The 12,463-nt window shown below is 34.3% G+C and overlaps 1 protein-coding gene across 2 annotated transcripts in view; it reads right to left on the minus strand.

The window, feature by feature from the left end:
• LOC125667067 (SKI2 subunit of superkiller complex protein-like) overlaps positions 1-12,463 on the minus strand; it is a 42,252-nt gene that overhangs the window by 9,306 nt on the left and 20,483 nt on the right. For both annotated transcript variants that reach the window (XM_048900382.2, XM_048900383.2), the window contains exons 6-13: positions 12,060-12,125; positions 11,688-11,929; positions 10,577-10,711; positions 9,852-9,997; positions 9,429-9,575; positions 7,708-7,792; positions 1,259-1,365; positions 167-313 (exon numbers count right to left, since the gene is read on the minus strand). In XM_048900382.2, coding sequence (XP_048756339.2) covers positions 167-313; positions 1,259-1,365; positions 7,708-7,792; positions 9,429-9,575; positions 9,852-9,997; positions 10,577-10,711; positions 11,688-11,929; positions 12,060-12,125 — 1,075 coding nt within the window. The remainder of the gene's footprint in view (positions 1-166; positions 314-1,258; positions 1,366-7,707; positions 7,793-9,428; positions 9,576-9,851; positions 9,998-10,576; positions 10,712-11,687; positions 11,930-12,059; positions 12,126-12,463) is intronic.

Below are 12,463 nucleotides of genomic sequence, written 5' to 3' on the forward strand. Positions count from 1 at the left end.
GCCACAAAAAACTCCAAAAATTCATGTTCAGCAAAAAATGATGAAAACACAGTACATGCACAAAAGTATATCTGAGGAGAATTGACCACAAGTTTGGTGTCTGTGACATACATTGTAAATGGAGTTCATGGAAATTACATGTGACATGTGAAAGATTATATCTTACCCATTAGTAAGGAAGTTCTTCTTCTCGTCCACAATCAGGAACAGTTCGGTGCTGGTTTTCCCACTTGTGCCCGTGTACAGATGGTGTTCTAGTGGGACTGGTCTCTTCAGGGTGCTGATCACATAGATTTTCTTCTTCTTCGTCCTCCTGAGAGAATTGATGGAGGTACATGTTGACAGTAATTACATATGTACCTAAATAATTCTCGTTGATAGCAGTAATTTCATGACCTAGAAGTTTATTTTCTAACCTATGGAAAAATTGTTGCATTCTATGGTCCACACCTCCCACAACATGGACAGGCAGACTTACATGCATTTCAAACAACAGGAACTTTTATAAATTTTCCTAAGCACTGTTAAAACTCAAATGGATGCCACTGCTTGATTATTAAATTACATTTTTATAACAATAATTAATTTACTTATGCACTAAATATCCCAAGGACATTGGTTGAATAAAACAAAAGATATTTTGTGGTGTCTGTCTCTTGTTTATGGAATGAATGTCACTTGACTAGTTTGTTTGTGTATACATGTACAGTAGTATATTAATGTGTCTATTTCTTCTATACTGTCCTAACTGTAATAAACACTGTCTGTATGTATATTTAGGGAATGACTATCTTCTCATTTGTTATTTGCAACTGTTAATGCTAAATCAATGGTCTCAAACTGAGTTTTACCAGTGACACATTAGCTCAAATACTTGTATACAGTATATGTGTGGACCGCAATCAAACCCAGGATCCCAGCATCACTAGTTAGGTGCTTGACCCACTGAGCTATCCAGGTCAGTGTCCATGGTCAATCTGCCAGTTCACCCCGACTATCATGTTGATAGTGGAACTTCGGTATCTTGAACTTCGATATATTCAATACCATGGATAATGAGGTAAAGGTGAGTTGGAAGTCCCAACTACACTTTCTTTATGTATTTTAACCTCAATATCTCAAACCCTCAGATATCTCAAAGTTTTTCCTTCACTCCATCGTGTTCAAGATAATGAGGTTTGATTATATCTGTAAGCCTTAGCCTGTTACTACAGAATCAAGACACATTGTAAAAACATGTCAATTTTAGTCTGTTTACCCAATCCAAGCAGCAAACTCCAGAGTGTTGGGCACCGTTGCACTCAGAAGAATGATATTGACGTGTTGTGGCAACATAATAAGGACCTCCTCCCAAACAACTCCTCTCTGAAATGATGATAAAATTTTCCTAATCTATCTATAGCCAAAACTCCAAATTCTAATAATGAATGATATCATTATATACACTGAGTCTATTGACAGATCAGACATTAAATACGTGATGCAACAGTATAGTATTATAAACACAGCTTTAACTTTGATCCTGCTTATTGTATAACAGGTCTTTTTAGTGGTCATCTAATTTTTGCATTATTTGCATTGGTTCTGACAATGCTAAAAATAATTCACGTTAATAAATCAATCACGATCACCAATATTTGTTGTTTGAAAAAATAAATAGTTACCCTTTTGACATGCTCATAGCAATAAAAATCGCTTTCGATGCAAACTCTATTATTCATTTCATTGTAAGTCAGCGCTTTGTCAATGTTGATACTATGGGCGTAAACGACAAACATGTCAAATAACGGGTAATCGAATATCATCTCATAAATAAACATGTCAATTTATCAAAATAACTTGCTACAGTATGGGGAAAGTTACAGGTATTATATGTACATGTATATCAATGATTATCTATAATCAATTCTAAAATTAGTTATAGATAAATAAGTTTATCTCCATTTGCTGGGTTGATCTCTGCTGATATTTTTGCCAGCGGAATTAACTTTACATTCACCCCAAGTTCACATTAGGTGAATTTCATAAGATGGACCTTAATGTTAATAAATGCACAAAGATTTTCTGAAACACGAGTTTCAGGAGTGGAATGCTCCTCAGTTAGCTGACAGTTTTTGTGAAGATGACTCCAATGCGTGTGTAAACGTCAATTTCAGTCTGTGTCGTATGACGCCACAGGGGACTAAAAGCTTGGTGAAATTGCGAATATTTGTCAGTTCTTTCCCCTATTTCAAACATAGGTGGCGCAAGACTCGTTTACGTCCTTGTTGACTTCCGGTGTACATAAGATTTATGAGAGAGTGTAAAGTTTTTGTTGTGCAAACAGGGAGAGGGGGTAGAATTCCCGAGAAATGAAGCTTTAAAAAAAAACCAATTGGTTTATTTGTCATCAAATGTGATAGCGACAACGATCGTTTTAAGTTCCACTCAGCGTCGTGCACTAGAAACACCAGTCTATCAGATGATGACTTTGTTGCAGAAAGTATTTACGGTGGGTGAAACATTTGCTCTGTAGATCGTAATATTCTGCATTAATGTTTTATGCTGAAATTTTATCTATCCTTAGTGATACAGTCATCAATGATCTTATAATTCTATGACTCTCATCCCCCCCCCCCCCCTTTATAGACTAGATCTATAATCGAACAGGGAAATTTGAGTCATCAATATATAAACGAAGTATGGTACAAAAATATATTTAAGATGTCATTTAAAAATTAATTTTAGAGTTAACCAAGGTCGTCAAAATATGAATGAACATATGAATGCTGTCAAACTTTTATAACTTATCAAAGTTTGCATTATCATGGTTATTTTGTTATGTCATGTTGATCAACTGATCCACGGAAGTACAGTCCAATACGTCAAAGAAATGAATACCAGTCCTAGCCTATTTTAACTGTTGACGCAAACGAGAAGAAAAATGCATCTCAAGAGATTAAGATATTTCTGAAAATCTTAGAAATAAAGTTTGAATCATCTCTACTTTTATCAAAATCAAATGCAAATTCATAAAGTTATAAATTTATCCAAGTGAAATAAATGCAAATTTCAGTCATATTTACAATGTTGTGTTTATAATAAAAGCCATACATAGGCCCATTGTTCATTGTGGTTTTTATTTTTAAAAATCACTGCATTACACTTGTAACTTCGATTCCAAGCTGAAGTATGGACATTCAGATTGACCTTCAAATTGAAAAGTGTACTACGTTTGTTAAGTGATGTATTTTAGTATTAAATCATTCATATCATGAACTGTCATGGTACATATAAGCATGATAAATCCTTATACATGAAAGTAAACACGGGTCAAATCATGTAGGCCTACATCAGTTTCCTGCAACAACATCATGACCCTGGACAAACGTCATTTGGATACAACCATTCCTACGCAGGATACAGTCGTGCTTTTAACGCAGAGTACAACCAACTCATAGTATACCAATCATAGTATATGGGTGGAGACATGAATTTAGAAGTTGAAAGAAAGCTTGAACTTCCGTCTTAAACTTGCAATCCAAATTGTAATACTCAATTAAAATGTAGAAACTCAAAATTTTGAATCATTATTGTACAGCTAGCATATGGGGTAGTAAATTTATTTGACCTGCCAATTTTTATGCTCTCGCTTGCCCTATGGACTAATAAAAAAGTTAATCGCAAGGACTGTTTACCTACCGTGACGTCATCACGTAAGTGATATAAGTTAAAACAAGCAAATAAACTGTTAAATGTGAAGTTAAAGATCAAAAACAAAACACCATACGGTTGCTCCACGGATCACTGAATGTGGGTGGAGCTTATCCATGGTCAATGTTATTTACCTGGAATTTACCTGGCCAAGAGATCGGTTGTTGTGTATATTTTTATGATATACACAGGAAATTTATCAGGTTATTACAAATTATGCTTAGTGTCTTGATTTGTGCAACAACAACAAAAATAATTAAAATTTCTACCTACATGCATACCGCATTTCTATTTCCCGTAAACCTTCAAACTTGGTCATATTTATGTATTGCAAATGACAGGTTTAGCCCATTTCTAAACCTTTGCTTTTTAAAACTTTTAATTAAATTGTTATATATCGTACAATAAAATATCTCTATCTCGAAGTCCGAGGGACCTCGAAAAAACTTCGAGATATCCAGGGGTTTGAGATATCCAAAATCGATCTTGGATATATTTTTGAAGGAGGATATTTGATGCATAGTATGGGATTTGCTTTATAAACAACAACCCCGTTGCCGTTTCTTATAGTTTAATACAAGTTGATAAATTAATATAGTGGAATTTCAAGACAAACATTTCCGGTTTTTTTTTAAATACATGTATATATAAACATCCAATTGAATTGACATTGTGTTTCAAAATTAAGATGATCGTGCCTGTATGCTTACTTTAAGATGTCCAGGCTGGACTGAGATGCAGTTATTGCATTGTAATGAAAGAACCTATCACGTAAGAAACAAAAAAGAAAAGACAGATTTAAAAAAAAAAACGTTTAGATGTTTATTAAATAAATTTTCGTGTTTTCTCTGTACTAGTTATTAAATGGTGAAGCGTGTTATTAAATGCATAATCGTTATTAAGAGCATTACCTTCAAGCGTACTTTGCCGATTTTGTGCGTTTATCTAACCCACATGTTAATGATAGAGCGTGTGTCATTCACAACACCATCCCTAGAATCGGGTGTTAGTTCATAATTGGCGGTGAACTTTAGCCGTATTGTTGGAAGGCTTCACTAATCACCTAAGCTGTTGAACCATTCATCGCGACCTGGTTCTACTCGGAAAAGGCGAGCGTGGATTAGCGGTCATTGATTATAATTGACGTAGCTGCGGGTGTGAATGTGTGACTTAATGATGCCAGGTATGGTAAGCAGAGCAGACAATCGACTGCACTTCGAGATAAACCAGGTGAATTTAGAGTATGGGACCTTGAAAATACTTTGACATAAGCGGGGTGTTCGAGATTACCGTGTTCGAAATATCAGAAGTTTTTAAAATTATTTATATAGGGAAAACAGCTGGGACCGGCGGTCGACTTCGACTCAAGCGGGGTATTCAAGATAAACCATATTCGAAATACAGATATTTTACTGTATATAAATAATTTCCTAAATATAATATTACCCGGCGTTTCCGGGCACTTCCTGGTGTCCTGGGAGTTCGCGGTGTCGTGGGTGTAGTAGGTAAAATATCCATGTTTCGAGAGAATGAATAAATCCAAGTAGATCTGTGTACATGTACAACCAAATGAAGAATGATCAAGATACCCTTCAATATGGGCTGTCTGTAGGGTTTCTGTAGCTGTAGTGTTTGCGTAATGGTGGTATCCCAAACAGAAGCTGACACGAAGTCTACCCCCCCCCCCCTCCTCTCTCTCTCTCTCTTTAGGGTTTCTGTGGACGTAGTGTTTGTGTAACGATGGCATTCCAAACAGAAGCTGACACGAAGTCTACACTCCCTCCTCTCTCTCTTTAGGGTTTCTGTGGACGTAGTGTTTGTGTAACGATGGTATCCCAAACAGAAGCTGACACATAGCTAGTCTAACCCCCCCCCTTTCTCTCTCTCTCTCTCCCTTATTCTCAATCATTGACTAAATGAGTAATTATTGTCATATGTATGCAACACTATTGTCATGCCATATTATTTCATCTATATTATTGCTACAGTTTTACACATTTCTCTCTCTCTCTTTATAAATATAAAACCGTGATAAATTATAAATAGCTCAATAACTCTCTCTCTCTCTCTTTATAAATATAAAACCGGGATAAATTATAAATAGAAATCTCTCTCTCTCTCTCTCTCTCTCAATATAAAGCCCTGATAAATTATAAATAGAAATATCTCAACACTCTCTCTCTCTTTCTCTCTCTCTCTAATATAAAGCCGTGATAAATTATAAATAGAAATATCTCAATAACTTATTTATGCTTTTTACTATTGTTTGATTTCTGATTGTGTAATTTATAATCCATGTGGTATCTCAAACAGAAGCATTTTTTTTAACTACTGTAACAGTTTTAGGCATGGGCAATATAACCATTATACATGTTGATGTGCTGCGCCAATAAAGAATTGTTCATGTTTTTATAAATATAAAGCCACAATAAATCATTAATAGAAAATATTCCAATAACTTATGTTTGTTTGGTTTTTTTTATTATTATTATTGTTTGATTTCTGATTGTTTAATCTATAATACATGTATAAAGACGGAGAGAGAAAATACGATGATAAATTGCATTGTAATGGGGACGTTAGAAATTAAAATATTCTAGGTGCGAGTCAATGCTATCAAAACTCAGGTATACTGGGGCTTTCCTCGAGATCTGAAGACTGCCGGTCATCATTAGCCATGATTGTTATCAAAACATCTTTCTCAGGTAGCTGTAGACCACAGTCTCTGCAAACGTCAATCAACCGAAGCTCTATTGTTAAAAGTTTGATTGACCAGCGGCTTATCATTGATCGCGACACAGGTAAAATTTGGGGGCGTTAACTTAAAGTTGGGTCTTTAAGGGTTATGATATATGTACTCTATATACATGTATACCTTTTCTATCGTGAATTTTATTTATAAAGAGAAGTTATACATATACATTCACTATTACTACACATTTTAACAGCTTAATAATAGAAATTCAGAGATATATGGATATATTTAATAATTGATATTCTTAATCCTCGAGAGAGAGAGAGAGAGATAGAGGGGGGGGGGGTCCGCATCTTATTGTTTTAAACATATGCAATTCAACAACTTATAAGGAATTATGATATATTGTATATTATATATCCAACCTAAACTACTGTTTAAGCATGTAAACTTAATCACGAAGCAGTATATAGTGCAAAACGTTCAATGTGTATTGAATGTCTTTATTTAATCGATGTTACAGAGAAAATTCGGTTGCAGCTGAAACTCTCAACGTGCTCTCATTTCCGCTCAGAGAGTCTTGCATTGCGTTTTCTAAGTTTGTCTCTAATCGCAGTGAGGTCCTACGAACCATAATCCGCCTTCGTTACTAAATATTCAACAACTTTCTAATCTAAACGTGTCCTTCCGACGCTCTCTTAAACTTGAGGTTAGAAACGTCTTGGACGTTAACGGATCGTGCGCCACCTGTAATCAAGGGCGAGTAATTTGAAGTTTTATTTACCATTATATGACTATTTGAGAAGCAAACCTGAAATAATTATCAATGGGTTTAAATAAAGCGGCATTTTTGATGTAATAGAGTGACAGTGAGGGGATGTTGCAATATCGTAACCTGAGAATCGAGTAGTTGACAAAATTCTCGTACTTTACATGCGTTTCTTGAGTAAAGTATCGTCTTATTTCTAATATTATTTTTTTCATCAGCAGATGAAATCTCGCTAAACTTTTATTATGCTAAAAAAAATAATAAACTATGTGTACCAGACTATTAAAAAAAATGCTAATTTGCTGGTCACTAAAAAAACGTTATACAGTATTTTCTTGTTTTCCAAATTAAATCTATATTTACCCCATTCTAACTTCACTGGTTTTTACTTTCACACTATGTAAAAGCTAAAATTATGTTCTTTTCACTGCAGTTAACATTTCTCAGATTTTTCCCTCCGTAAAAATAAAACTGCATTGAAAATAAGGCTATAATATTTAACTTAATACCTACTTCTTGGCATATTTTATAAAACTATCTTTGTACAAACCTCTGCATCATTGATGTAATGGACTTCATCAAAGATCACCCACTCCAGATCCCTGATTACTTCTGATCCGTTGTACAACATGGACCTTTAAAACAACATGCCTTACTAAACCATGTATCTTATACAAACCTGTTCAACATTTTCTTTGAAATATACAATCAACTGAATTAGAAAAAAAGATTTAAAACCCAGATATCACAGAATCCATATAGATATTTTAACTATAAACTTGTTCCAATATTTTCTTTGATATTTAGTTTCCAAACCAGATATCAAAGTACTTCTAAACAGTCACTAATCTTATTGCAAATACAGTCCCTGAAATATTCCACTTTCCCATTTTTTCGTTCACTCACCATTTGTTCAACATGCATTCACTGCACATTCAGTATGTGCTCACTGTTCAGTCTTGTGCTCAATATACAACAGTTTTGAGATAAGAGCTCTTCTGTGTAGGAGGTACATTTAGTGGTTGAATGCCAAAGTGGGACAGAGTGGACTTACAGTCAGTGAGGAAGACGATAAAATGTATTAAAAGCAGCTTCTGTGTAAATTTGTAAACGTAAGAAATACAAAATACTGTCCAAAAAAAGTTTTACTAAAGTGAAAACATTAAAACAATGTCATATTTGCAAGTAATATCCTAGATATGGCACATGTATGTATGAGCAACAGAATAATGTGATACAAAAAGAATTTCAAGTTTCTAATTAATATCTGAATATATCACTTACTTAGTTTGTGTATCAATCAAATTTGGGTGATGAAATTGTGTATGAAAATTTACTAAGTAAATTCACTTATGCAGTAATGGGTATTTGTCCCACTCCCCCATGTAAACAAAGTGTTAAATGCACCTTACTGTGTAGAAGATTTCTCTAAAGAGAAATAACTCAGGACGTATCTCAAAACTTGCATATCACCTACTCATCACCACTTACAGTTCACAAAGTGCTCAGCATTCGCTCACCTTGCATTTACAGTGCACTCATCATCCATCCAGTGATCACTCATCACTCAGTCTTTGTTTCTTCATTCAATGTCATTCAGAACTCCAAAGTGAAAGAATTGATCTTTCTAATGACAACAAAATGAAAAAATAAACATGTGCACGAGGGTGGAAGGAAACGTTCATATTACATAAGAGGTATCATTTTGACCTTCAAAACAACCAGTTCCAAGGTTTGCAAAGTTTGGACCCAGAATTTTAATCGTTGAAGTCAAAGAACCTGTTATCGAGTAAGTCATTTAAATAAAACTCTTCCTAATACAATATTAAAACAAAGAAAATACTCATAATTAAGCTGTATTCTTGATTAAAATTGAATAAGAAAAACAGATATAAATGTATTTTGAATTAATTAAAAAATAAGTTTTGAAATAGCATTAATTTCATTGTACGTTTCCCATTTCTTCACTACACACTTTGTGCTTGTGTTTGCACTCTGTTCATGCTCTGCATTCACTCACCGTTCACTAATCGTGCATCAAGTTGCGATCAGCAAACACAAACCATTCACTCTGCATTCATTCAGCATTCACTCTGTTCACTCACCATTCAAGCAGAAAGTAAAATGTTTAAGGAACTGTACAGTACATATGCATGTAGAATTGTGCAAATAAAACTTTAAGAGCCACAAATGAAACAAAAAATATATGCATTCTGCAAAATCTGTAATTTGAAGACATAACACGGTAGTTAATACTTGTCAGGCTGTCACCTGAGAATTTCTGTAGTCATGATGAGACAGGAAGCTGTCTGGTTGATTTGAACATCTCCTGTAATTAGCCCCACCTCACCAAATGTTTGCTTGAATTCTCTATACTTCTGGTTGGAAAGAGCCTTGATAGGTGATGTATACACAGTCCTAGGAAATATTTCAATGAAGCTGTGTAATTTATTGATTAATACCCACTATCCTTGTAGTAAAACTGAGGTTCAATATATCTACATAAGAAAGTGTTCTACACTCGTAATTAATGGTGGGGAGTAACTTTCCTTATAACTGAGTTCCATAAGCAAGTATTACTGAAAATCAAATTTTTTCTTACATAAAAAAAAAATGGAGGAAAACTGTCCAATACATAAAATTTCTACTAGAAATGCAGTCTCATTTGCTTAAAAGTATAGTCATATGCCACACCTGGTCATGTGTTTCAGTGACAGAGCTATGGCGTACTCAGCAACCACTGTTTTACCAGCCGACGTGTGGGCAGCAACAAAGACACTCTCATGGTTTTCCAAGTGAAGGATGGCCTGCTTCTGGAATACGTCCAACTCAAAGGGCCACTGTTCAAAAAATCAAGGGCATTCAAGTTACACAGAATGAGTTTTAAGTGAGATCAATAATTAGAATTCAAGTTACACAGAATGAGTTTTAAGTGAGATCAATAATTAGAATTCAAGTTACACAGAATTAGTTTTAAGTGAGATCAATAATTAGAATTCAAGTTACACAGAATTAGTTTTAAGTGAGATCAATAATTAGAATTTAAGTTACACAGAATTAGTTTTAAGTGAGATCAATAATTAGAATTTAAGTTACACAGAATTAGTTTTAAGTGAGATCAATAATTAGAATTTAAGTTACACAGAATTAGTTTTAAGTGAGATCAATAATTAGAATTTAACTACAGTTAAACTTCGGTATCTAGAACACTGATATCTTGAATACCATGGAAATGTCAAAGCGATTTGGAAGACCCAACCACTTATTATTTAGGTATTTTACCCTCGATATCTCAAATCCTCGTATATCTCGAAATTTTTCTCAGTACATGAAAAACTGCATATATGTTTGGACCCAAATTTCACGATCACTAGAAATTTTAAGCTATAGGGTTTTGACAGTCAATCAGTTTATCTGACCTTGTATGCCATGTCCGGTATTCGTTGGTAGAAATCTTGCACGGGATGATCGATGTCTACTTTGACTGCCCATTCCTCTTGCCTCTCGTCAGAGTGCACTCTAATGGCTTTCTCCTTTTCTTTCTCATTATCAATCTAAAATTTAGTATGAAATGATTATCACCCACTTTACACCAATTTATCAACAGCACAGCTTAGTTGAGGCTTCCCAAGAAAAATCATAGTGCTGAAATGTCACTCAGTGCACTTGACACTATGATGTCACAATGAAAATGTATGTCAAGATGTTCATTTCTATAGTCATATCATCGGGAAAATGTCATGATATTTTGTCATAATCCACTATCACTATCAAGCTTTAACCTGCACATGCGTAAATCTGCTTGTCAAATGCTTACATGTATTTATCATTTTTCTTTGATATCATATAAGTCTCCAGTTTGTATATTGTATGTGTTACAGTACTTTTGATATTATATCATGAATTTAAAATCTCCCTGATATGCATAGGAATTTGGAATAAGAAAGTCATTTGTGTGTAAACAATGACTTGGCACAAGTAAAAAATGAGGACCACTTGCTTTTATTGTGTTTGAATCCATGAGAGGAAACATGTACATGTATCTCTGCAAATCTTGCTGGGGAAGGTACAATTTATTTTGATGCTGTTATAATCTATCATTATTTGTGCAAAATACCCTCAAATCTGACCCCACATTTTTGGTCTAATATTAATGATGCTACACATAGGAATTTACCTGACAACCCCCCAGCATTTTTCAAGTAAATCTAACTACACTTGACCTCTTTTTCAATGCTATGTCACCTTTCACTTGCGCCAATCAATTTATTGCAGGAACTGTGAAATGCATATATATTGAGTCATGTGACTGATACAACCATGTGACAATTTAAAGGAAGTTCCACTCTAGCATAATACATATTCTTGATTTTGCCTCTCTGCATAACGACATTGATTTTCGTGACACAAAAACACATTTGAGAAGTAACATTTTAATAATTCACATTGCTGCAAGTAATGACACTTGGAATGATAATTGTTAGTACAATTGTACTAATATTTACTTGGACCTATTATAATTTTAGTTACCTTTACAAGGTCTTCCAAACTGTTACTCTTCTCCAGTTTTGCATCACCCTGAATTTGACCTTGACCTTTGTCAGTTTCTTTGGATTCGATCTCATCCTCCTCATCTCCAAGGTCAAACTCATCAAGATCTGCAGCAGACATGATATCTGCCAGATTTACAAAAGTTGTCTCCCTTTGAGGTGTGCTGTTAAGATCATCAAAGCTCATCCCCTCCTTCATACCAGGTGCTACTGACAATAACTCTGTAGAATTCAAATAAATTTCATAAAATTTTCACACATATTCTGCAATGGGAAAAAACGTTGTTTCATATACCGGTATTTGCATATGTACATGATATTACTTAACAAGTTAACATTAAAGATGTTTTACCTTTTTCAAAATCCAGAAAATCCTTTGTATCTTTGGATAACATATTCTCAATTTCCTCCATACCACCTGTTAAAATGTTAATGCCATATTAAATGTGACAGTGTAAGCATGGTATATATCCCAAACAAATTTAATATTTCATACTAAGTAAACAAGTCAGATGGTCCCCATTAAACCAGCAATATCTGTATTGCTTTGCTGCCAGGTAATGAATAAGCTGTCCTGTAATTATGCTGGCTGGTGATTGTAATCAATAAAACCGATGCTAAGTTTGCAGGGGACACAACCAGAATTTTTGTTACCAAACAACAAACAGTAAAACACAGTTGTAGGGAATCTCCATTGAAAAAACAGTTCATCATAATAACCAAACTATGTTACATCCAATAAAATTTTTCATTATT

This window comes from Ostrea edulis, chromosome 2, assembly GCF_947568905.1.
Source record: "Ostrea edulis chromosome 2, xbOstEdul1.1, whole genome shotgun sequence".
In the NCBI taxonomy this organism is placed as follows: Eukaryota; Metazoa; Mollusca; class Bivalvia; order Ostreida; family Ostreidae; genus Ostrea; species Ostrea edulis.